This window comes from Beta vulgaris, chromosome 9, assembly GCF_026745355.1.
Source record: "Beta vulgaris subsp. vulgaris cultivar EL10 chromosome 9, EL10.2, whole genome shotgun sequence".
In the NCBI taxonomy this organism is placed as follows: domain Eukaryota; kingdom Viridiplantae; phylum Streptophyta; class Magnoliopsida; order Caryophyllales; family Amaranthaceae; genus Beta; species Beta vulgaris.
In genome coordinates, this window is record NC_079210.1 from 38,152,928 (window position 1) to 38,175,950 (window position 23,023).

Below are 23,023 nucleotides of genomic sequence, written 5' to 3' on the forward strand. Positions count from 1 at the left end.
GCTGAAGAAGAAAAAGCTATATTCGATAAATGGTGAAGGCAATCCTTCACTGCAATATTCGCGAATGAACGATGCATGACTTCATGAGAAAATTTTCAAGTTTGTGGGAAATAAATTAATAAGCTTTTAGGGGTGAATTGTTGATAACAGTGGTCGTCTAACCATTATATTGGGTCAGACCGTCTGACCCAATATTTTCTCTTTTTCAAATTAGTTACTGTGCTGTAAAGAATGGTTAAAGACAGTGACTTAAACAGTACTATACTAATACCTTGTTAGTTGTTGAAATCTTGAGGCCCAGGACTTTTCTTATCTACAGTAGTTGTTGCTTGTTTTTTATGTTAGTTTAATATTTGAGTTATACATTATCTGAGGCACCAAGATTCTAATACAGTGCTGTCCTGTTACTTCATTACAGATGAAATAGAGGAACTTGTGCCTGTTTTCTTACCTTCAATAAAATTGAAAGTTTCCAAAATGCACATTTAACATGAAACTTCGTTCCCAATTAAATTTTATGGATCAAATACATTCGATAAACTTGACAACACTAGTTCACATTCAACCAAAAATTACTTACACAGGAGGGCTCTTAACAACTAGTAGCCAGCCTTAAGGACCGAGGAAAAATCAAAAAGATTAGCCTACAATCCACAAGGTGATTACGCATATACATTATCGACACTCCTTTCTATGGGAAAAGCCAACCAACATTATTGTGCTCCTCCAATTATAGCAAGAGGAGAGACAATAAGAAAATTTTAAGCACGGCTTATGAGGGTGGATAGGCAAGAGACTCATGTATATGACTTTCCTTTTGCACAGACCACTAGTTAGGGTCTCATGGATTGAAGAGTTTTCTAAAAGGTCCATCCTTTCTGTCCTTTGCTGCTTCAGTTAGTGCAAGAAATCTCTTAAAACCCGTAGTCGCCGCTCCTCGGCCCAATGCCGCAGCTCTTGCAAGCACATCCTCTCGAGAAGCAGCAATAGCTGATGAAGCAGGACCAGTTATAGACAGTGGTGCAGATGGAACTGGGGCTACTGCTACAGCTGGAGCCATTGATGGATGCTTGATGCTTGAACCATGTTTGTTGAAATCATCTAGTATGGTCTGCTGGTCTGCTTTTTTAAGACCCTGCATTTTAGGGCGTATTAGAACACAGATAACAAACTTAAAGTCAAATAAGAGATGAATGTATGCATTTTCATAAGAAAATTTCAATTTTAAAATAGTATCCATAAACTTCTTGAGGCCGACTGAAAAATTTAATGAGAAACAAGGCATAGAGAAGATACCAAGTTTGAGCAGCTAATTTGTTCTCTTCAGACGAAAACGGGAAGACACTAATATCAGAAAAACTATGAAGAGAATCGAATCATTTTAAAAGAAGTGGAAGACCCCAGTCACCCTACTACCAAACTTGCTGAACCCTATTGTACCTATATATAGTTATTATTAAGTCTAGTTATTAGTAATAATAATGACTAACTTATGATCCGTAGATGTAAATTTATTGATAGCAGCATAAAAGTTTTGTTAAGTCCCAATAAGTTCCAATGAGTTCAGTCTTTCTAGATAAGTTCCAATAAGCTCCAATGAGTTGAGAAAAGTGCTAATAAGTTCCAATACGTTCGTACAAGGTTCTATAAATCAAATCCAGTTGAATAAAACATCCTATACATATACTTTTTCCGTTCACATATCAGTGCAACACTTGAATTTCGACAATCACGGTCCACGCCCTTTAACTATTACCGTCTTTTCTTTAATTTTCCCTCAGTTTTTTTTCCTTTTCCCCTTGTTTTACTTTATGTCCCCTTATTTGATTTTATGTCCCCCTATTCGAGATAGCCCAAGTGAAAGAGCGAGAAAATCTGGGTAAAAGGAAAATTTTAAAGATATGACGGAAAGATAAAGGGAAAGGGAAAATGTGCAATTGCGGCAAAAAATGGACCAAGGAGACACCAGCTTCCCCTCTCTCCATGCACAAACAAAATGGTAATAAAATAATCTGAAAAAGAAAACGAGAGGAACCGGAAATATAAAGAAACAAAATAAAGTTTAACCTTGAGCTCCAGAATTCGTTGAAATTCTGATGTAGTTCCTTCAGGTAATAAAGCACGATAAGTATCTGCTACGGAATCTAATGGAGACAATATAACCTGGCGAATATAAGGACAGTTAGCCAATACCACAGTGTTATATTCGAAATCACCAGAAAACTTCACTAACCTTTAGAAGGGCCTCAGCTTTGCTCATCTCACGGCTAACAAACTTGGAGTAGTTTGCAGCACCAGATGTCTATGAAACACAACGAATATGATACTGATCAGTAACAAGTATCATCATGTACAGCTACAGAGGTGGCTCAAAACCAAAATAAATACCAAATACACATGCAAGTACTTTTTGCATAATTCCAGTTCCACCAGTTTCAATGATGAAAAGAATAAATAAGATTACACACAAAAGTAAACACTTGAAGAGCGTTACCAATACATGGTTATTAACAATAGGATCAGAAAAGAAAAACCCCATCATAATTAACGAACAAAATGAAAACTCACATCCCTGTCAAAAATCACAAGGACTAGTGGACTACGAGTACAGAAGCACCATAAAATTCACCTGTAACACTTACAGTAGATTATTACACTATTAACCTGCTAATAAATGCAGTTTCATGATAGCGTGTAATAGGGGGGTTTTACATCACAATTTCCAACAGCGACAAAAAACATTACACATGATTATTTATTGCAGAAAATTTAAAACAGGCAACCTAACCAACACTTTCAAGCAAGATAACTAATTGATCAGAAGACAATCAAATCACAGAGATTACGATGTGGACCATCCTAGTGAAATAACTTACTTGTTTAGCAAGGGAAGGAACCTCCAAAAGAATTGTTTTCACAGCTTGAGTATCCAAAAGCATCTGGAATAGCACTAATGCATGTGAGTTTCAATTATACGTGTGATCTCAGTTGACAATTATCTACTTTACACTATATAGAAAGACATACTTGAAAACAGAATAAAACACACGTCACGTATTTCAAGCTTATTGTATGATGCTGTTTCTTTTGTAATTGCCATGGATATTTATGATACAGGCAAAAGCAGTAGGATAAAATTGATTCAAGATTACAAAAAAGCCACAAAAATAGAGTTGTGTAGGATCTGAAGCAAGAACCGAGAAACAAGCTTAGTTTTCGCGAATTCTTTCACCTATATGGCATGCCTTTTCCCTTGATTCAGAGGTTTACCATCCAAAACAGATATTTAATTCTTTTGAAATATAAAATTTGTGAAGACTTCAAATCATCTCAATAAATTTCACAAAAGTAACAGAAAATGAGTAATTGATACTCAATTCAGCCTAATACCTGCTGAGCTCCAGTTTCTGAGATCTGCTTGCATTTGAAAATATTAAGATAGAAACGGGGACCGAGAGAAGAAGCAAGCTGCATAAAACAAAAAAAAGGTAAAAGGTTCAGGCTAACAGGTTTTGCAATATGGTATCCGGGGAAACCCAATTATCTATCGCACAGGATTTTCTTCTATGAATTTGGAAAAATAATCTAATATTTACAAGAAGGGGAACTTTTTGAGAGCAATTAGCATGCCCTAAGCATACCATATCATAATTAACAATAAGTTTAAAATAGAAATAAATTTTTAGAGAGATTAATAAACATGTATAGAGTTTAGAATAAGGGAAAACAGTGTTAATTTTTTAATAATTCATCAAAAAAATTAATATAGAAAAATATTTTTTTTTTGTAGCACTGGAAACACCTTGAAATGAATTTAAAACAAGATCCATTTATAATATACCTATGTTATACAAAATCAACTCAACTGATTTCTGTATATATTTTAGCAAATAAATCGTTAAGGTATGTAATTAATCAGCTAATAATAAAAAAGTTATATATGGGTAGGATGCTTATTGTGTTGCAATCTTTTGGGAAACTCTAACTTCTCACTTTCAACAACAAAAACCTAGGGACTAATGCAACAAAACAGCAAATTTTGAACACACGATTCACACAAAGACCACATGCAAAATTAAGTTAAGCTGATAACACTACGCATTTTATTTTAAGCATAAACAAAACAGAATAAATTTCTTCACTTTACTGGCATTGGTGCAAAGAAGTTATGCATGGAAATGTCCATGCAATACCAAAATGGAGATATGCAGAATAAAACAACCAGAGAGCCAGAAACATTTGAACGTCTTCAAATATTACCTTGTCCAAGAAAAACTGGAAGTAAATGGGGGACAAAAGAGTCCCAAGTATAGGAATGCTACTTTTAAGGATTGTATTTATTCCATTGACATACCTGCATAAAACAGACACAATAAATGCTGACTTACAGCTTCAAGCCAGTAACAATAATTTACACGTCAGAAAGAACAAAAATTTACTCTGATTGGTCGCCAACACTTTCAAGAGTTGCCCAGGGAACACGTGTCATTGCAGCCATTTCAGCATCAAATTTAGTTTCTAAACCTTGCACTAGTGTTATCAGTGATTTTGTTATCACTGCTGAATACTCGTCCTGCACGATCGCAATTTTTTAAACAACACATTATGTGGAACAGCTGCAATCACTAATCCAGCAGTACATGATATTTACCTGCACTTCTGATATATCAACTCCATCTGCATACACGGACTCAATTACCTTTGCTATATTTTCAGCCAATTCACCAGACTGTCAACAGAAAAGAAACAGGTTAAGCCAGCATAGAACTTTATAACAGGGAAATTTCCTAACCGTTTTGCTGAATCTGAGAGATCCTAAAACCAGTACTTCAACTTTTTGATGGCTGTATCGAGCATCTTGAGATTTCTAGACATAATTTGAAGTTAACAACTAAGCTTTTCCTAATAAATATGAATCCTGGCACTAATAACAAGTAATACTTATTTGCTGAAATCATTGGAGCATCCTAGAAGGAAGGGGAATAACTCATCTGGGAACAGAGAGAGCAACTATACATTTAACTAGACAGATTGCTGGAAAGAGAATAAAACAAAGTAAACTATTGATCAGAACCAACAAATAAACATTGCCAAGATCTGTAGGCAAGGATTCTAGTCAGAGTTCTTGGAAAAGTAAAGTGGAGAATCCTTTGACAATGTAACCAAAAGCTTGTATTTTCTTCATTATTTGCAAATATTTCATGTAAACATTTCGAACTCTACAATATGAAATTTTGAAGCATTCTTATATTATCAATAGCAACAAAGTTTTTCCTCAGGTGACTAATTAAAATTAGCAGAAGATGATGATATAAACCAAGATTCACAAACCCTAAACAAGAGATGAAGTATAAAGTTGCTGATCAAAAGCTTGTAATTTGGAAAAGACTGTTCATTGATTTGAACTTGTGTGTGAAGAAGACTAGAAAGAGCAAAAGAACAAGAGTCCAAGTAACTGCTTAACACTTTTATGAGTTTCCACGTTACCAACTCTTCACAGTATAATCAATATGGGCAGTTAGCAATGTTATTTATGACAACTACACAAATTAGGCATAAGATTCAAGATATCAAACCATGATTACCCAAAGTTTGGCTGAAGGGAACTCACCGTTTTATGACAGTATTCAGCTGTATTCACTATATAGCAAATCATCCTTTCATCTTTTTCAGATGTCTGGTTAATGAAAGAAAATAAGTCAAACCCCAAAAAGAAAATGGTAGTCTGCAGCAAGGGGGAAGAAAAGGCAGGAACAAGTAGTAGTTAAAGTAAAAGCATGTGGGACCTTAATTTGTCCATCTGTTCCAGTGGCTGCAGCCACAATTCCTGTTCCGCCCTTAGGCAATCTGGCAAATAACTTCGTTGCATATGCTTTAAGAATTTTTTGAAACACCTAGTAGCAGAAGCCAGAAAATCAGTTCCAGAAACATATCATCAGAACTAAAAACAACTAATTTTCACTAGCCAATCATGTAATCAGTCATCAGCTTCGAGCCAGGGAAAAGAGAATCACAGGGAAAATATATAATTATCAAAATACCAAACTACAGATGAACAAGAAGCCACAGGTCAACAGAGAACAATTTAGTTTACATTTCACTGGCTAATGTCCTCGGCTTCTTTTCGGATAATGAATTTTGTGTCTAGAAAGTATCAATGATCTTCAAATCATAATAAAGCAATACCAGCGTCCTTGCAATTCAAAATTCAAATATCCTCCTGCAACTCATAGAATCTACCAATAGTCCAAAATCTATTCAAATATTTCAGAAGTTAGATACTATCCTTTTTCATCCCATAAATATGGATAATAAAACACTGAGCTAGCTTACAAGCTACTAAAACTAACTGGTCAAAGCTTGACTGTAGAGAGCTCAGCATAAGATTGAACTTAAAACTTAACACGACTCAAAAAGCTTTTAAGAATACTATTTTTATCATCATACTTTAACACATGATGAATATTTAACCTTTGATTTTTTTACATGTTTGGAATATATGATTTACACATTTTGCACACACATATTTTACATATTTATTTCACATACTTTACACACACACACACACGCATGCACATGCACAAAACACATGTTGAATACTTCATTCTCAAATAAGTGGAAAACTTCTCATTTTTATGTGAGCATTTTAAGAGAAGTGTTTCACTTATTTCATAACGGAGGAAGTATATGATTTACGGGTTGAAACATGAGTGAAACATTCCTCTCTCGGCACATGGATTCTCTCTATTCTATCCTCATTCGAAAAGCAAAGATTCCTACCTCTTTCTATCTCTCTTCACTTAGTAATTGTGCCAAAGGAAATATTTTAATAATATTGGGATGGAAGGAGTACAATCAACTAAGGTAAACCATTAACTAAATATTTATGGATTTCTGTTTGGTAAACGAATGCCTACACCATGGAATTAAAACTCTCTCATTCTATAACAGATTTTGGCTTTGTCGTTCCATAAATCCTGTTACGGAATGCCATAATCAAAATCACATACTTCTCGCCGCGTTGTCCATTCCGTAATGCAAACTCGCCGCGTCATAACGTTTTTATCCCCGCTACATCGGTTCTTTTCAATTATTGGCCAAAAATATTTTATAAATTAATTATATAGCTAATAAAGCATGATATTCAAATAGATATGATTATATTATGTTATAATAATGCTTCATTAACTAAAACAATGCAAATAAGGTTAGAACATATTACCTCCGTTTCACAATACATGCACCATTTGTTTTTTCACGCACTCCAACAATCTTCTTTCGACATTAATAACTTTAATTGTGTATAAGTAAATATTATAAAAAGTTGATATTTGAAATCCTCGCATTGAGATGAATTTAACAAGATCCCACTTAACTATTTTTTTCTTACATAAATTTGAGAGAAAGATTGTCAAAGTTGGTTGATTAATAATGCCCAAATGAGAAATGGTGCATATATTTTGAAACGGATGTAGTATTAATGTGAATTATTTTAAAAAAGTCATGCTGCGACGGTCGCAATCCGTTCCATTCATCAGTTACAAGCCACCTCCGCGACAACGCAAACGTTACCACGATCACGACCGCATCCGCGATTTTTTCCTTGGCCTACACTCAGGAAAAGGAAGTACTTTCAAAGCACATTAACATCCCTACAATTATAAGTGTCAAAAAGCACCTTAAACAAATTAAATAATGTCTGGTTCTTTGTCAAAGCACTGCATCGCTTCAAGCTTCGTCTGATTATCAGAAAGACCTACAGAACATAGCTCAGTTAGTTGATATAACAGTACATACAAAACAAACAAGAAAGCCAAAATCATAGAAGTGGAGCAAAATTAATAATATATATAATCTACGCACAAGGAAACCCCGTTGCTTGGATGCCTTGCAAAAGAAAAAAGTACCTGGAACAACTTAACTACGGTATTAGTGAAGGTAGTCGCAACAGATTAAGTCCATAGCAATATCTATGGTTCTATCTGGAAGTGACTTGTTAAGGGACATGCAATCATTATAGCTTATTTCAATACATTTCCCACATTATTTTCTCTTTTATTTTGTTACCAAAAGTCATATTTCCGTAAACGAAAAATGAACAAGATTGATTTCGACCACAAATGATGGCTATATATAGTAGCAATTGTAACAATAAGTAAGTTTTAGGGATGGCATGTGGGTATAATTTGGCGGGTTTCGCACCGCATCCGCCCCAGTTGGGGGCGGGTATGGATATGACTTTGGTGGGTAGTGGGTGGGTATGGATACGAAAAGTCAAATCCGCTATGGGTAGTGGGTAGGTGGTGGATATGAGGTCACATCCGCCCCAAATCCACCCGCCCCGCCCCATATCCATCCACCCCATATAATGTTTACTAATTTTACCCTTTATAAAATAAAGAATTATGTTCATAAATCTAAAAAATTGTAAAAAATAATGAAGAAATATGAATACTAAGAATGTGTACTTTTTTCTTTGAAATGGGTGTTTCTAATAATTAATTTATATAATAGGTTATATATAGAAAATAAATCAGGTGGGCGGGTGGAAAATCCACCTGGGTGATGGGCGGGTATAAGTGGGTAATGGATATCCACTTGGGTGGTGGAGCGGATGTGGTTATAACCTTATACCCGCATGGGCGGAGGTGGATATGGAAACTTGTACCCAACATGGTTGACGGGCAGGTGGCGGGTATGGAAAATTTAGTTGGAGGTGGGTGTGGATTTAGGGGTATCCGCATCCGCCCCGCCCATTTGCCATCCCTAGAACTAAGTTTATCATAATGCCGTTCACCAATATCAATTGCCTTTTAACATCTATCCAAGTAATTTAATCTTGTATCATAGATAGGGTACCTTGTTGATAAAGATTAGCCCCTAACTAGGAGAAGTTGTTGGAGAGATTCTTCCTTTTTATCTTGCTGGTATATTCAATAGATGGTCTATACAAGGACACATAAAGGTCGGCAGAGTAAATTTCGGTCCACTCGATTTATTTCCCTAGAAATTATGCTTACTTGTAAATTCAATGCGTTCAGTTTCAAGTTTTCATGACACTTGGACTTGAATACCGACACTTCACATTTGGTCAAGACTACAGAAAAAGTTTCACAAAATAGGCAAGTCGAACACTTGGAGACATCCACCCGAGACAAGTACTCGAGTCTCAGTAAAATAGGTGTTAGATATTCACAACCTTATACTTGTGATAATAGCAAAGATGTTCCATTCTGACCCTTAATCTGTTATGCAACAATCTCTTTCTACTTCACAGTAAACAAGAAGCACACAGCAGTTCAATGAGATTATAATATAGTCCATTATAGTCCAAAAGTCAAAAAAAAAAAAGTGATGATTGACTCCAGTAGAAATGAGCAATGCAACAAGAGATAGGAAGAGAAAAATAAAATTTAACAAGAACATTTAGAAACCTAAAATTGTATTTCTACCTGCATGCTACTAGATAAGATATTAGTCTGACTTCCTTCTTCTGTATCCCAAGTTTCTTCCTACAGTGGAAAAAATATATAGAAATTGGTTTCAACATATTCAAGGGTTTGGAAAGGAATGGAAAGGCAAGTACATAGATAGGGTACCTGAACAAGTTTCTCCATATGCTCCATCAATGTTTTTTCTTCCAGTTCTACATACACATTTAGATGAGGTTCAAAGCAAGATGAGATGATTCCACGAAAATTAAACTGCAAAATCATCAATTGATTAGTTAGGCTATCCATCTCAAGTTGATTTTAAGTCAACATTAGATAATCAAGTTAGTACTCAAGGATGCAAAACATCACAGTAGGAAGGCTTTTGATACACTGGATCAGCCAAGGTTACATGGAATATGATACTTAGACTATAGGATCTGTTAATTCTTTATTCCCAAAACCGCCTCTAACAACAATATATACTCAAAACCACACCCACGTGCTATTCTGTCAACTCAAAACAACCCCTCAAGGGCCTTAACATTTTCATTAATTTTATGTTAGCTATAACTTCAATCCACCACCATCAACACGGCAACAACCCCACCACCCACCCCCCTCCAAACACCTTTCAAGTTTCACCCATACCCCTGCTCCAGCCACTGCGCCTCCCCAGCAATTTCCCCCGGGCATACTAATTTTTTAATTGTTGGAACTTGAATGGCCCCATACTCATCTCCTAATACTAAAATATAATGATCAAGTTTCTTGTAAGGACTGTAAACAATGACATTAAAATTTTCAGCCATCATAACCATTGAGCAGTTGTAAACCATTCAAAAAAAAAAACTGTGCATATACATATTCAAAATGACATGACATCTCCTCCAAAAATAAAATGCAATAGATTCAGAGTCAAAATACAAAAACAAGTGACAGGTGAAGCCTTCTTCAGTAGGTGCACAGAAATGGAGAGTCAAGCTTTAAAAAAATGTAAAGGAAAGGATAAAGACTTACCCCAGCTCCAGGCACAGAAAATTCTTTCAGACTTTCCCTTTCCTGTAATAAAATAAACCCGAGAGGCAATGAACAATAGATCATCTAAGAAGCATACATTAAGTCCAAGGCGAATTCATAGTCAACACAATAAATCAAACTACATACATCAGTTCCATTGCCTTGGTGTGCAGCGAGCTTTTTCTCATATTTCTTTTTGATATCTGATACAGCTTGACTGATATTGTCTCCTTTATCTGTGTCATCAGCATCATGCTTGATCTCTTTAGTTGGCGAGCTTCCACCAAACTTCTCTGCCAGTTCTTCTTCAAACTCCAGAGTTCGCTGAAGCGCCTATGAAATTTTTCAAAAAGTAGTTGAGTGACAGTCTGACAGAATAGATAACAATGTGCAGTCAAACATGTAACGAATCAAGAAAACATGGAAGACAACAATTCCACTAAAATCCTATGATTGCAAGAAGACAGAATCTCAATCAGTCAGCCATTCAAAATCTCCTCAAACTCACGCTATATCCACACAAAAAAAAATACATAAAGGCGTTACATCCTATAGGCTTCAGTACTTGTCTTTCCAGCATGAAATACAAAGTTCCCAAGATGGAATCTTCAATGCAGAAAAAGTAGACCAGAGCAGCGAAACAAGGCCATTTCTGAAATGCTTATTGTGGTCAGATATAGACTCCTAGTGCAAAGTTTACACATCAAAGTGGTTGTAGTTGGCTGTATGGTCACCCAAAAGGGTTTGGTGGCAATAATGGGACTGTAATAAGTTCAATCAACCAACCATAGTTCCACATGTTGGCTAACTAGTGAAAAAGTTTCAGAACCCTTTCTCTTCTAACGCACACAAGGCCTCTGATGATGCTTCTTGCTTTTTCGTAGCCTAGCTCCGAAGAGCACCTCCCCTTTTGTTCTCTGAAAGTTTGAATGCCTCCTTGGTGGTTATTATTTCACATGTTGAATCAAGGTAAATTTCTCAGGTTACAAACTCTGTTGCTTTCCTATATGGATATTGAAGAAGGCTTCTTTCACCAGACTACAGTGGGAGGTGATGATTGGTGCACTAGCTTCTCGTGTTTTACTTTGTGTGCCAGAGTGAGGCAATTGGGCACAGCAGAGTTACAGATATTGATGCTACCAATAAGATTTTCAGATTTGGAGTGACAACAAGAATAAGAAGATTTCTTCCAAATACAAATCCCTAAGAGTGATACAAAGCTGGTTTAATTCTTTGATTCTCTGTGTATTTGAGCTTGCTTTGTCATTTTCATATGCATAGTTTAGAGTTCTCTTGTTCTGATTTTGCAGGCCCGTTGTGTAATTTCATTTTTTATGGTTCTGCTCTGCCCCATGTATTTGGATTTGGTATGCTAAATGTTTTAGGTTCAGATTTTCCTACTTCACAGGGAGGAAAGTGTTGGGCTAGACCCGTGTCATACGTTGCATAATTCTCTAGTGGCCACCCCGTTCTTAGATCTTAGTAGGGACTTTCCCCTTACAAAAGGAGTTATTGCTGCAATACTCATCCCAAGTTGATCTGCATTAACCAGAAGAACCTCCTAGATACGAGTGCAGACAGATCCAGATCCAGATCCAGCAGAATTGGACAAAAATGCCAGGTAAAACGTCAAAAAGTTGCAGACTACATTCAGTACTCAGTGGTTGGAACAAGACTGAGGTCAAATGAGCAATAGAACCTGATCTTCTGAATAATTGGAGCAGTTTTAATGTGAACGAATAAATCAAGTAACCCTTACCAGCAGCAGTGTCCCCACATCTGGCTTTTCTTTCAGGTTATCAAGTATTTCCACAAGTTGTGTTCTGTGACGGCAGAACCAAAAACAAATTCAAATCAGTGTACAATATAAAATTTGTATGAGCATGCATATATTCTCTTTATGGATTTCAAAACTTGATGAAAATGTAACTTCACTGAGAAAATGAACATAGAAGTCCAGGACTAATCTCTATTATATAAGGCAACACATGGGGGACTAGAAAATAATAAAAAAAGAATAAAAGAAATAAAATAGGGAGATAACTAACTGTGTCATTTGAATGAAAAAGGGGGGAAAGTAGGAAATTTAAACTAAATATCAATTTTTTGAGAAAACAAAATATAAAGACAGTTTTTCTAGCCAATTAATTTTATTTTCTACTTCATATGTTATTATCCTATCACACATTATCGCGCGCATAGCGTGCATGTAAGACTAGTTCTCATTTGAAAATAACAAATCAAACTAAACCTTAGATCTCCACACCCTCAGATTAAAGGAAAATGACATCTCCATATGAATACAAAAAAGAAGAAGAGTTAAATAACAATCGGAATTTATTGCAAGAAGCAATCTATCATAAAAGGCTGGTTAGATGTAGTACTATTATGCCACACTGTCCACCCATATATTCACATAATATAAAGGTATACAGAATTCTTTATTTGGTTACAGATAATATAGATATGTATATATATATATATATATATATATATATATATATATATATATATATATATATATATATACACATACATATACATGTATGTATGTATGTATATGTATGTATATATATATATGTATGTATGTATATATATGTATGTATATATATATATATGTATGTATAATATATGTATAATATATGTATGTATATATATATATATATATATACGTATGTATATACGTATGTATAATATATGTATGTATATATATATGTATAGATATATATATATGCGTATGTATATACGTATGTATAATATATGTATGTATATATATATATATATATATATATATATATATTTATATATATGTAGTATATATACATATATAGTTCAAGAAAGAGACTAAAAAGAGGGTAGATCATGAACCTCGTCAGCTTGCAAAACTGGATGCACAGTAAATAAGGGACATGCCACGAAGATGGGAAAATTTTCCATATCTCCTCATTTGTTCTCAACCTACGCTTGATCCACGCATATCTCCTTTCTGTTTTATCCAACTTTGCAAGTTCTAATTCATAAAAGCCACAAAACAATTTAGAAACAAGAAAGATCTGATACACTAATATGTGACAGAAAGCAGACGTGCAAACCATTTCATACGCTATGTTTTTATTTTGGCAATTCTAATCTCTGTTACGTGAACTAGGTGTACGAACATGCACACTACTACATAGCCAAGTATCAGTTTGGCCATTTGAAGACAACTTTTCATTTTAATTTTGATCGAAGTCAAGTGTCCATACCATGTCAGATTGAGCATTAGACATGGGTACTCAAGGTTTAATTGTTTAAACGAAGGGTAGGAATAAAAAAAACTCTCTTTAATATAAAGAAAAGAAAATAAACGGCACTAACCAGCTCCTTCAAAAATTTGTCTATAGGAAGTAAGTTCCCTGTTGCAGAATATTTTGACCAACTCTTCTCGCACAGAAGGCTCCAATGCATCAACGACTAAACAAGCATCTGATAGCTGCTGCAATAAGTTGGGTTCTTCTGTCTCTTTGCCTGTACCTAAGCTGAGGTTACAAAAATATATCATCAGATGAAATACTGTCTATATTATTATGAGCCAACATTATTAGACAATTTTCTTGGAATTTCGATACAAGTATACAAATCATCAACCACCCCTCCTTCAGGCAATTGTTCATCTCTCAGTCTGCAACTTTGTTTTAGGTCAAAAGCTTTCTCAAAGTTAAAATCTATCTGTTAACCAAGGAGAAACCTAGAATCTCTAGTCAAGCACAACTCCAATTTTAACTGGGATGCTATATACCGCACTACAATTTCTTACTAACGCCTTAAATACGTATTTTTATACCGTATTTGTATATCCTGTCTCTACCTTTTCCCTCACTTCCCCTTCCCTTTTTCCTTCTTCTTCCACCATTGGAACCACCACTATTAAAGCACCATTGGAGCCACCACCACTACCAATTTTCCGGCGAGTGTGACTGCTCTGGCGATACATCATCTCCTCCGACGAGCTTGACATTTCACCAACAACCCAAAAATTGAAATTTAAAAAAAAAAAATATGGTGAGGCGTCTATGGTGGACGCCCCACCACAGGCACAGGCTGCACCTGTGGTGGGGGCATCCATGGTAGACGCTCCACCACAGGTGCAGGGACCAACCACGGGCGCCTGCGCCTGTGGTGGGGCGTCCACCATAAACGCTCGCCATATTTTTAAAAAAAAATCAAAATTTTTTCTATCATAAACTCTAATCTTAATTTTTTTGTGTAGGAATTATTATGCAGATTTGATTTTTGTTTTGCAGGAGAGTGGGGGAGTGGTGGACTGATTGTTGGAATCACATATGGTGATTGTTGTTAAGGTGGCTGTCGTGAGTTGCCGGAAAATTGATATTGTGAAATTTGGGGGGTTTGATTTGACACCATAATTTTTGTAGTTGTAACAGAGAGAAATCTACAGTTTGATTCAGTTGAAGAATTGATTTGAATACAACCATATTCATTCCAGTTTCTTGGAAACTCCAAATCACTCCAGTAATGGCAGAAAATAATTTTTGGAAGGATTGGGGAGTAAGGGAAGTCAAAGGGAAGGGGAGGAAAGAGAAAGATAATGGAAAAAAAAGGAATAGGAAGGTATAAAATACAGTATAAAAATTCATATCAGGGCGTTAGTAGGAAATTTTAGGGCGTCAAATAGCAAGACCCAATTTTAATCAAGGCTATATATTCAGTTAAGGATTAATATCAATGAGTGTCACACACATTATTTACAAAATTAAAAAAGAAAAAAGAAAAACCTCACATTGGACAAATCAACCCACAAACGGTCCCATTCCCTTGCCACCTCCCTCATTAATTATATTCCAAATACACATATAAAGAAAAGGGAAATAGAACTGAATGTACCTTGAGAAGTCAGAAAATACATGAGACTTCAAAATTTGTTTAATATTCTTGAACTTCTCTCGCAGTTCAGTTATTTTGGGGACATCCCTATAGGCTTCAAAGTGACTGCATAACTGGTTAACAGCCTGAAACAAATCAAAGGACAAGATTATCCATAAAAAAGGGAATTCAGACAGTAAAAGCCATCAAACAGCAAATAAGACATGGAGTCGTGGAGATAGAGACTAATACTGACTTAATTCCTCTAACCATGATATCAGCTGGTCATGAAAGGAACTTAAGCAGCTCTAATACATAACTTAGATATTCTGCTTACTTCAGGACAAAAGACAAGTACACAAACAATGATGAATCAAAGAAATAGCATCCCTTGAATTATATTAACAGTATCTATTAGCATTAAGACAGGGCGTAGAGAGAACTGCTATCAGAAGCTTTACAAATTTCCATTAGAAATGTAAATATGGCAACCCAGAACTGTATTTGATCTCCATAACAGACAGGATCCAAGGATACTCTATGTTTGTCAATATAGTGAAAGAAGCAGGAATGGACTGCAAAGAGGAAAGGAGAAGCAGCTATGTTCAACTTAGTAAACCTAGGCAGTCACTGTCCGGTTGGATAAAGTCTAAAGAAGTACTAATAACTTTTTGAAAAGGAAAAATTTCCTCAATCTATATCAAAGTAAAATAAAATTACTCAATTTGTCGTAAACACCTTGAATATAAGGTTCCTTTTAAGACCATCTGACATCCAATACTTTATAAATAAAACAAGCAATTTAATAGTTTTCACTTGATGCAGCCACCACATCGCATTTTCTAGCTAAAAGACAACTTGCTTTGACAGACTTTCAATTGGATGTGCTTTATCCAGAATGAACCACCTTAACCAATTTCAAGTACCGTTTTGATTTGTACTTGAGGAATTCCATGCATGAGAACATATCACATTTACACATATTCTATGTATTTAAATAGCTTTTAGAAATAATAATGCACCAACAACAGAATTTTGCATGTCAAAACAACCTTTAGCCAACTTAGGATGAGAAGTATAGTAATTCTAAATAGTAGGACGGCAAAGCAGTCATATTCGATTGTTTCATAGCCAGAAACTGCTATGAGGTGGCTCTAGTCAGTCAAAAATTATTATGATATGTGGCTACCTTCAAGCTATTATAACATGTGATAACTTTGAAAATGCCATACATTTAAGACAATAACTAAATAAAATATTGAATCCGCGTTGTTTAGTTGAACCAGCGACGAAGAACATTTGGATAGCAAATTCGGTGACTGTGATCGACTTAATATCACTTGCAGCCAGCGCATGCCTCATAAAATTTTAATAGTCATAGCAAGAAACATCTTATTGGTCTCTCAACTGTTTTTAGACTTCGGGCAAAATTCAGCAAGCAGCATTAAGTCAAACTCAGAGGTGGTAAGGTCATCTCTTTGTTGCAAGTAAGGGGAGTGGCAATTGTTAAAATGTAGCAATGGATGTGGTTGTTACGACCATGGTGGTTGGTATTGACGGAATGATGCCATGATGGTGTGCATGGCGTAGTTACAAATCTAAGGGTGGGTTAATGGTTGCCGTGGTAGTGAGGGTATGGATGGCTGTCAAAGATGTGGTGAAGGCTGCAGAGAAGTGGAGGAAAATGGGAATTGAAATCGAAAAGGAGGTACGGGAAGCAACATTGAGGGGAAAAGGGTTCACCTATACAGAAAAAGTGGAGAAAAGGAATTGAAAAAAAGGTGAACCAAACAACTCTAAAGGAAATGAAATAAAAAATTCCTTCACCGTTTCTTATTTACCCTCAACCACACATCCCCTAGAATTTAGTTCCACTGTTATAAAAGCTTAAATTTGACTCAATGTCTGCAGGCAACTTAGATTTTCTGCTATTTGAGGCGATTGATTATTATTAAAGGCAATGCACAGTCTTTCTTCCTTCAGCTAAATCTTAATCAACAAGCAATAAGTACTATACAAATGTAAAATCACATAAAAACATCAGACTGTAAAAAGATATGAGATTTATCTGTTAACAGATACAGCTAAACAATGGAGATAGGGTTAAGGATTTATTACTTTTCAAAGAAGAAAAAGATGAAGGTTTTAATATTCAGCTAATAATAGATGTAAAAACCCCAAAAATTGTGAGTGGGTGGATGAGATCCTCCAAGGAGACAGAAGAAGCAACTTAAAAGCTTAAAAAAATTATTGACCTCCTATATAGAAGAAAAACGCTTGCCACTGGCAGCTTGGTACCTCCAATTGAGCAGCTGCCTCCTTATATTGCCTCTTTGAAGCCATTACTTGAAGTTGCTCAACAGCGGATACTGCCAAAGCATTAAAAAGACATTATTCTAGCACATTTCATTCTCAATCCAAATTACAGTATTACAAAATGACTAATTGCCATAAGACATTGCATGAATATACATCATTTATGCATAATCATATATCAGACCATACACAAAAGACGAGGAATCATGCCTTTTATAGAACTACAGAGAGTTACACTAAATGAAGTATAGAATCGTGGAATCCCAGAAAACAACAAAAAAGTAAGTCACAGTTGGCAGCTCTACAGAAATGCATGCACTCACAACGGAGGCTGACTAAGAAGAACAATATACAACAACCAAAGCTGTTATATCCAGGTAAATCCTTTCCCCCGTCTTAATAAGCAAAAGAGAAAAAAAGAGCTTCTTATCTACTCAGGATTGCTTCCCCCATACAATTATCTGCATAATACCTTCTGACTCTTCAGAGAGAGAAACACAGATGCATCTGGATCCATCATACAAATCCAGCTATATATAAGGCCTCTAGAGTCTAGACACGAGTAGAATTAAATTGCACAAAGTCAAATTTAAAAATAAGAAATGCAACCCTCTTCTGTGAAATAATTATATTTTACCAATGTCACAACAAATTACAAAAAAGTTGAGCCAGATAAAAGTCAAAGGATCATAACCACTTGGAAACCATATTTTACCTCAAACTTAAAAATTAGAAAGGAAAAAAAAAAAGGCAACAAAAAAACAAAGAAACACTTATTCTTGTTTTTGTGCAGCAACACTAGATGCTGATGGTCCCTGATAGGAAGAAGGAAAAACCAACCTAACATGGTAAGACGATGAAGGGCTGTAATAGTCGTTGTTATGTGCTTTTTTGCAAAATCAAGCTTCTTAATGTCACGACAAATTTCCTGAACCATTGTCTCGCTTTGCTCAGCCTTATTTTTTATTTCTCGTATCTTGTACATTAGCTCCTGATGAAAATTTATCAATCAAATAAAGGTAAGTAATCTCAAAAGTTACTTAAAGGACCAGAAACATTGATGCAATCAGATACTCAAACAATTCCAGATATTATCCAGAAAAATATGAGAAGCTAGGTTAAATGAGTCCATATATTGGGAGTACAAACCTCCACTGCATGTGTGGCGGCAGCAAGATCTTCTTTAGCCTTGGTACCTGAATTACTCTAAATTACAGGAAGCCAGCAATCAAAAACTAAATTAGTAACCCAACTCAAAGAGCAGTCATAACTAGCCAGTGGAAGTTTTAAACTAGTAGAGAAGATTTCTCCTAGACGACTAAACCCACTAAAGAGACACTTTGTCAAAAAAAAAAAAAAATTAACACGAACACCACTAGTACAGGAATAGTAATCAAGCATTGTCAAAAACCTATAACCAAACAAGGAGAGGGGCTGCAATTGTGACCAACCAAGAAGGTAAGAACGAAGAAGGCCACAAATAAGAATAAAATAAAAATATAGACCACCCAAAGATTCAAGCAGTAAAAGGCCCCCTACTTGGCAATGGCACATAGATCCTGCAGTACCTAGTTTTCATAACCAGGGCCATATCCTCGTGAGATACAGATGTGTTAAGTCTTTCCTACTCACATTAGCCCAATTCTTCTACTTAGACTTATGACCTAATGTCCTCATGAAATCCCTTCTAATGATCTTAACTCACATTCTCACCTTCCCATCAGTCATCACCACATCAAATGCCTTCTCTGAATAAGCCCAAACCATCTGATCTTTGTACCTAACCTTTTGACGAAGTCATGCTACCTTATCAGATATCACCTATGAATGACATTTCCAAATCTAGTGATAATTTAGAAGTTAAACGGGTCCAAGACAAAAAAAAAAAAAAAAAAAAAAAAAAAAAGAGATGAGCACGACCAAAGAATAATCATTGGGATGGAACAGAAAGCATTATCCACACAAACCATAACATCCAATCAAGAAGCAAAGCATTGAACAATAGGCTGACAGTAGATCCATTACAAACTACTAGTGAAGACATAGATGTAATTGGCATCCAGCATTCCGAATAACTCCTGGTATGTTTTTTCATCCTCATAATCTTACAAAATATCCTTAAAATTTGCTTCCATCCTATCTCCTAGACTCCAAGAGTAATATTATCCAAAGTAACCCATTTCTTTTCCAGTCTATAGAAGTAACATTGACAATCATCTCCCCACTTTCTATAGCCTCCTTTAGACTTTCTTTTAATAAATTACAATAAATGCGTTCTGGCTATGACCACTGTCAAGCTTTTTCGTACTAGATGAATGAGCAACATTACGCAGCCTCTCCTCACCCAGCAAAACAAAACAAAACAAGCTGGAAACAATCGTTTACTGACTGCATTGAGTCAACATATCAATGCCAACGAGCTCTCTTGACGCGAATATATCTTAGACCAGTGAGTGAAAAATCATGTCAAATAATCACAACTTCTCCCACTAATGCTGCAAGGAACATCTGCTATCTTACAATATATCAGAAAGTCAAATCTAGGCAGCTCTGCAACTGCACTTATAAGACTTCTGAGCTTATCATGGCGGTAATATTAGGCTGTGACAGCTGCACGTCTTCCACTATACCTACGAAAGTGGTTCGAAAACCATTATCACGGTCACGACTGAAACCTAAACACTGGAATCTACTCAACGAACTCCGGTAGTGTGCATATTGGTAAATGACTTCTGATGAGTTGGTTGCAGGGTCTAGCATCACCCTCAGTTGCCCCAAAAAAAGAGGAAAGAAACAGAGAACAGAAGACAGAAAGCAAAGGAAAAAAAAGCAAAAATGAAAAAGGAAAAAGGAAAAGAAAAGGATAAAACGTCCACCCCAACCCTTCTTCGACTAACAGATCAATATCTATCAACTTTAAAAGACCCAGACCCACACCACAAGCCTAATAGAACTCCTTAATTGAAGGTTATTCAATTCAAATAATAGTCTTCTTAGCTTGCATGTAGTTTTCCATTTGATCTACCCAGTTGTAATTGGCTGGAGAACAAATTCATATTTGATTATCTTTCTACAAGTTCAAACCCAATAACTAAATCAGAGACCATTTGTAGCATGCTCAGATGCCCTGGTGCTCATTTCTATAATGCTCATCTGTATCATACTTTTCAGTCTACTCATCTAAACAATACGTTAACAACCACAGCTCATACTTGGAAAAAAAATACTGTCCAATCATCTAAACAATACTCAACCTCCATGAAGAACCTTATTTATACAGATATTAATCAAACTCAACAGAACCAATCATTACCTGCTGCCGGACAGCCGTCAATATAGAAGCATCCACCCGACGAATCTCACCATGAATCTTTTGCATAAGAGGCTCAACACCAGATAATGATGCCTCTGTTTATTTATTATCACAAAGTCAGCATACATTCATACAATGCAGGCAAACCAAAAATCACCGCACCGCCACCGAAAATGCAAGATTATAACATATACAATCCTCATACTCAATGCTTCAAAATTAAACCAAACTTTATAAACATCCTACACACTTTACAGAAACCGGATTACCGAGAAAAGAGATAAATAACCTGTAGGAAACATCTGGTTGATATATTCAAGAGAACTTGATTTATCCATAGATCGAGGAATTGACATCTGTTAACAATTCATCAAATCAACATTTTAAATTATTAATAAACAATCATAAAAGTAAAATGCAAACATGAATCAAACAACACCAGATCGATGAGATTGAACTAACATAAATTCGAATTATATCCGTCAATCAAAAATCAAGGATAGCAAAAACATAATTGAGCTATGAGAATCAAAATACTCCCGAACATTGAAATTCTATACTAACATGGAAATTAATAATCCAAAAAAAAAAATTGATATCATACTAATGGTGAGAAAAGGGGGAAGAAATGAAATCGCACCTTTTTTGCAATTAGAGTTGCTTTCTTTCAGAAATTTGAAGTGATTGAAAGTGTACCTCGTTTGTTTTAGTAGTTCATGAATTTGACAGTACGACAAGTCGACAACTGAGATCATACACCGACTGAGGAGAGAGAAAGAGAGAGAGATCTAACCATGGACGTCTTGAGTTTTTTTGTCAATAGTTCTTTGTTCATTTTTCTATTTTCTTTTTTTTCCCTCAAAGAGTAAAACAAAATTAAAAAAAAAAATACTTCTTCCATGTTTTTTTTTACTTTGTTTTTTTAAAATTGTTTACAATCTTCAAGACCAACATTTTAACGTAATTTATTAATATTGAAAGTTGTAAAAAGTTGGTGGTAGATATGAAAATAGATACATACAACAAGAACTTGTAATAAAAGTAGTTGTTGGATAAAAAATGATTAGAGAGCTATTTAAAAATCAGAGTCTTGATGATCCACTCCAATCACTCGATCGTTCGAGCCTGTAAATCATTCCTTGAGATTGGTATCAGCCCTATGGCTGACGATATTGCCCTAAAAATTTTGAGTTTGAAGATCACTGGGGCAGAAGATACGATTTTGGACCTTGATAATGTAATCATAACCGAGCATACTCAAGACCTTGATTTGGCGTTGGTGGGAAAATTTTTGAGTGTGTGGAGTTTCAATTTTGAAGCACTAAAGAGGACATTGAATCAAATCTGGGCTATTTTCAAAGGGGCTCTCTTTCGCCCTATTGAGAACGGACACTTTGTCGTTCAATTTGCATCAAAACGTGATAAAACTACTAAGGTCTTGGCAGGAAGACCCTGGACTTTTGATCAACATTTGGTGATGTTGCAGGAAATAGAAGATGATGTTCAACTATCGGCCTTAAACCTATGCCCTTTTTGGATTCGCCTTACCTATGGGGAAGCGATCTGAAGGACATATTAGGTTAATTGGAGGATGTGTGGGGAAGGTGTTGGAGTTGGATACGGATGGGGTTCAATGGGATAAATCGGCTAGAGTGTGAGTGCTTCTCGATGTAGACAAACCTCTTCGACGTGTGCAGCGAATATCAATGAAGTATGGTGGTTTGGCATTAGTGGAGGTGAAATACGAACGCCTTCCCACGTTTTGTTATGCATGTGGGAAGATAGGACACACATAACGTGATTGTTTGGGAAGCCAGGAGGGTGAGAGAGAGGGAGAGAAGCAGTAAGGTTCATGGCTTAGGGCCTCTCCTTGGCGTGGAAGATAGAAGCTCGTGGTGGAGATTAAGGCGATTGGTGTATCTAGTGTGGGTAGAGCAGGAGGTTTATGTCTTTGCTGGAAGAGTGACTCTATTTCCTTCACATTAGTGTCACTATCACAACAATATATTTGTGGAGATGTGATTAGTAGTGGTGATGTTGGGTGGAGGTTTGTTGGCAAATCTGGATGGCCGGAAGAGGC

The 23,023-nt window shown here is 35.8% G+C and overlaps 1 protein-coding gene across 1 annotated transcript; it reads right to left on the bottom strand.

Annotated features, from left to right (window-relative positions):
• Positions 1-480: 480 nt before the first annotated feature.
• LOC104903693 (vacuolar protein sorting-associated protein 53 A) lies at positions 481-21,781 on the bottom strand. Its single transcript, XM_010691784.4, has 25 exons — positions 21,584-21,781; positions 21,233-21,299; positions 20,944-21,038; positions 18,780-18,836; positions 18,471-18,621; positions 17,613-17,683; positions 15,336-15,460; positions 13,809-13,969; positions 13,320-13,461; positions 12,211-12,274; positions 10,599-10,784; positions 10,452-10,493; positions 9,600-9,704; positions 9,453-9,512; positions 7,679-7,756; positions 5,787-5,894; positions 5,612-5,677; positions 4,652-4,729; positions 4,440-4,573; positions 4,261-4,354; positions 3,391-3,468; positions 2,877-2,939; positions 2,234-2,302; positions 2,068-2,163; positions 481-1,135 (listed from the first exon to the last, which is right to left on the bottom strand). The coding sequence occupies exons 2-25, from the start codon at positions 21,297-21,299 to the stop codon at positions 842-844; spliced, it is 2,484 nt and encodes an 827-aa protein (XP_010690086.1). The 5' UTR covers positions 21,584-21,781; the 3' UTR covers positions 481-841.
• Between the last annotated feature and the right edge of the window lie 1,242 nt (positions 21,782-23,023).

Coding starts and splice junctions, on each gene's coding strand:
- LOC104903693 (XM_010691784.4), bottom strand. CDS start 21,299: ATGTCAATTCCTCGATCTATGGATAAATCAAGTTCTCTTGAATATATC. Junction 13,970..15,335: donor GTATTTTCTGACTTCTCAAG/GTACATTCAGTT, acceptor TTGTAACCTCAG/CTTAGGTACAGGCAAAGAGA. Junction 4,355..4,439: donor AGTGTTGGCGACCAATCAGA/GTAAATTTTTGT, acceptor TGTTTTATGCAG/GTATGTCAATGGAATAAATA.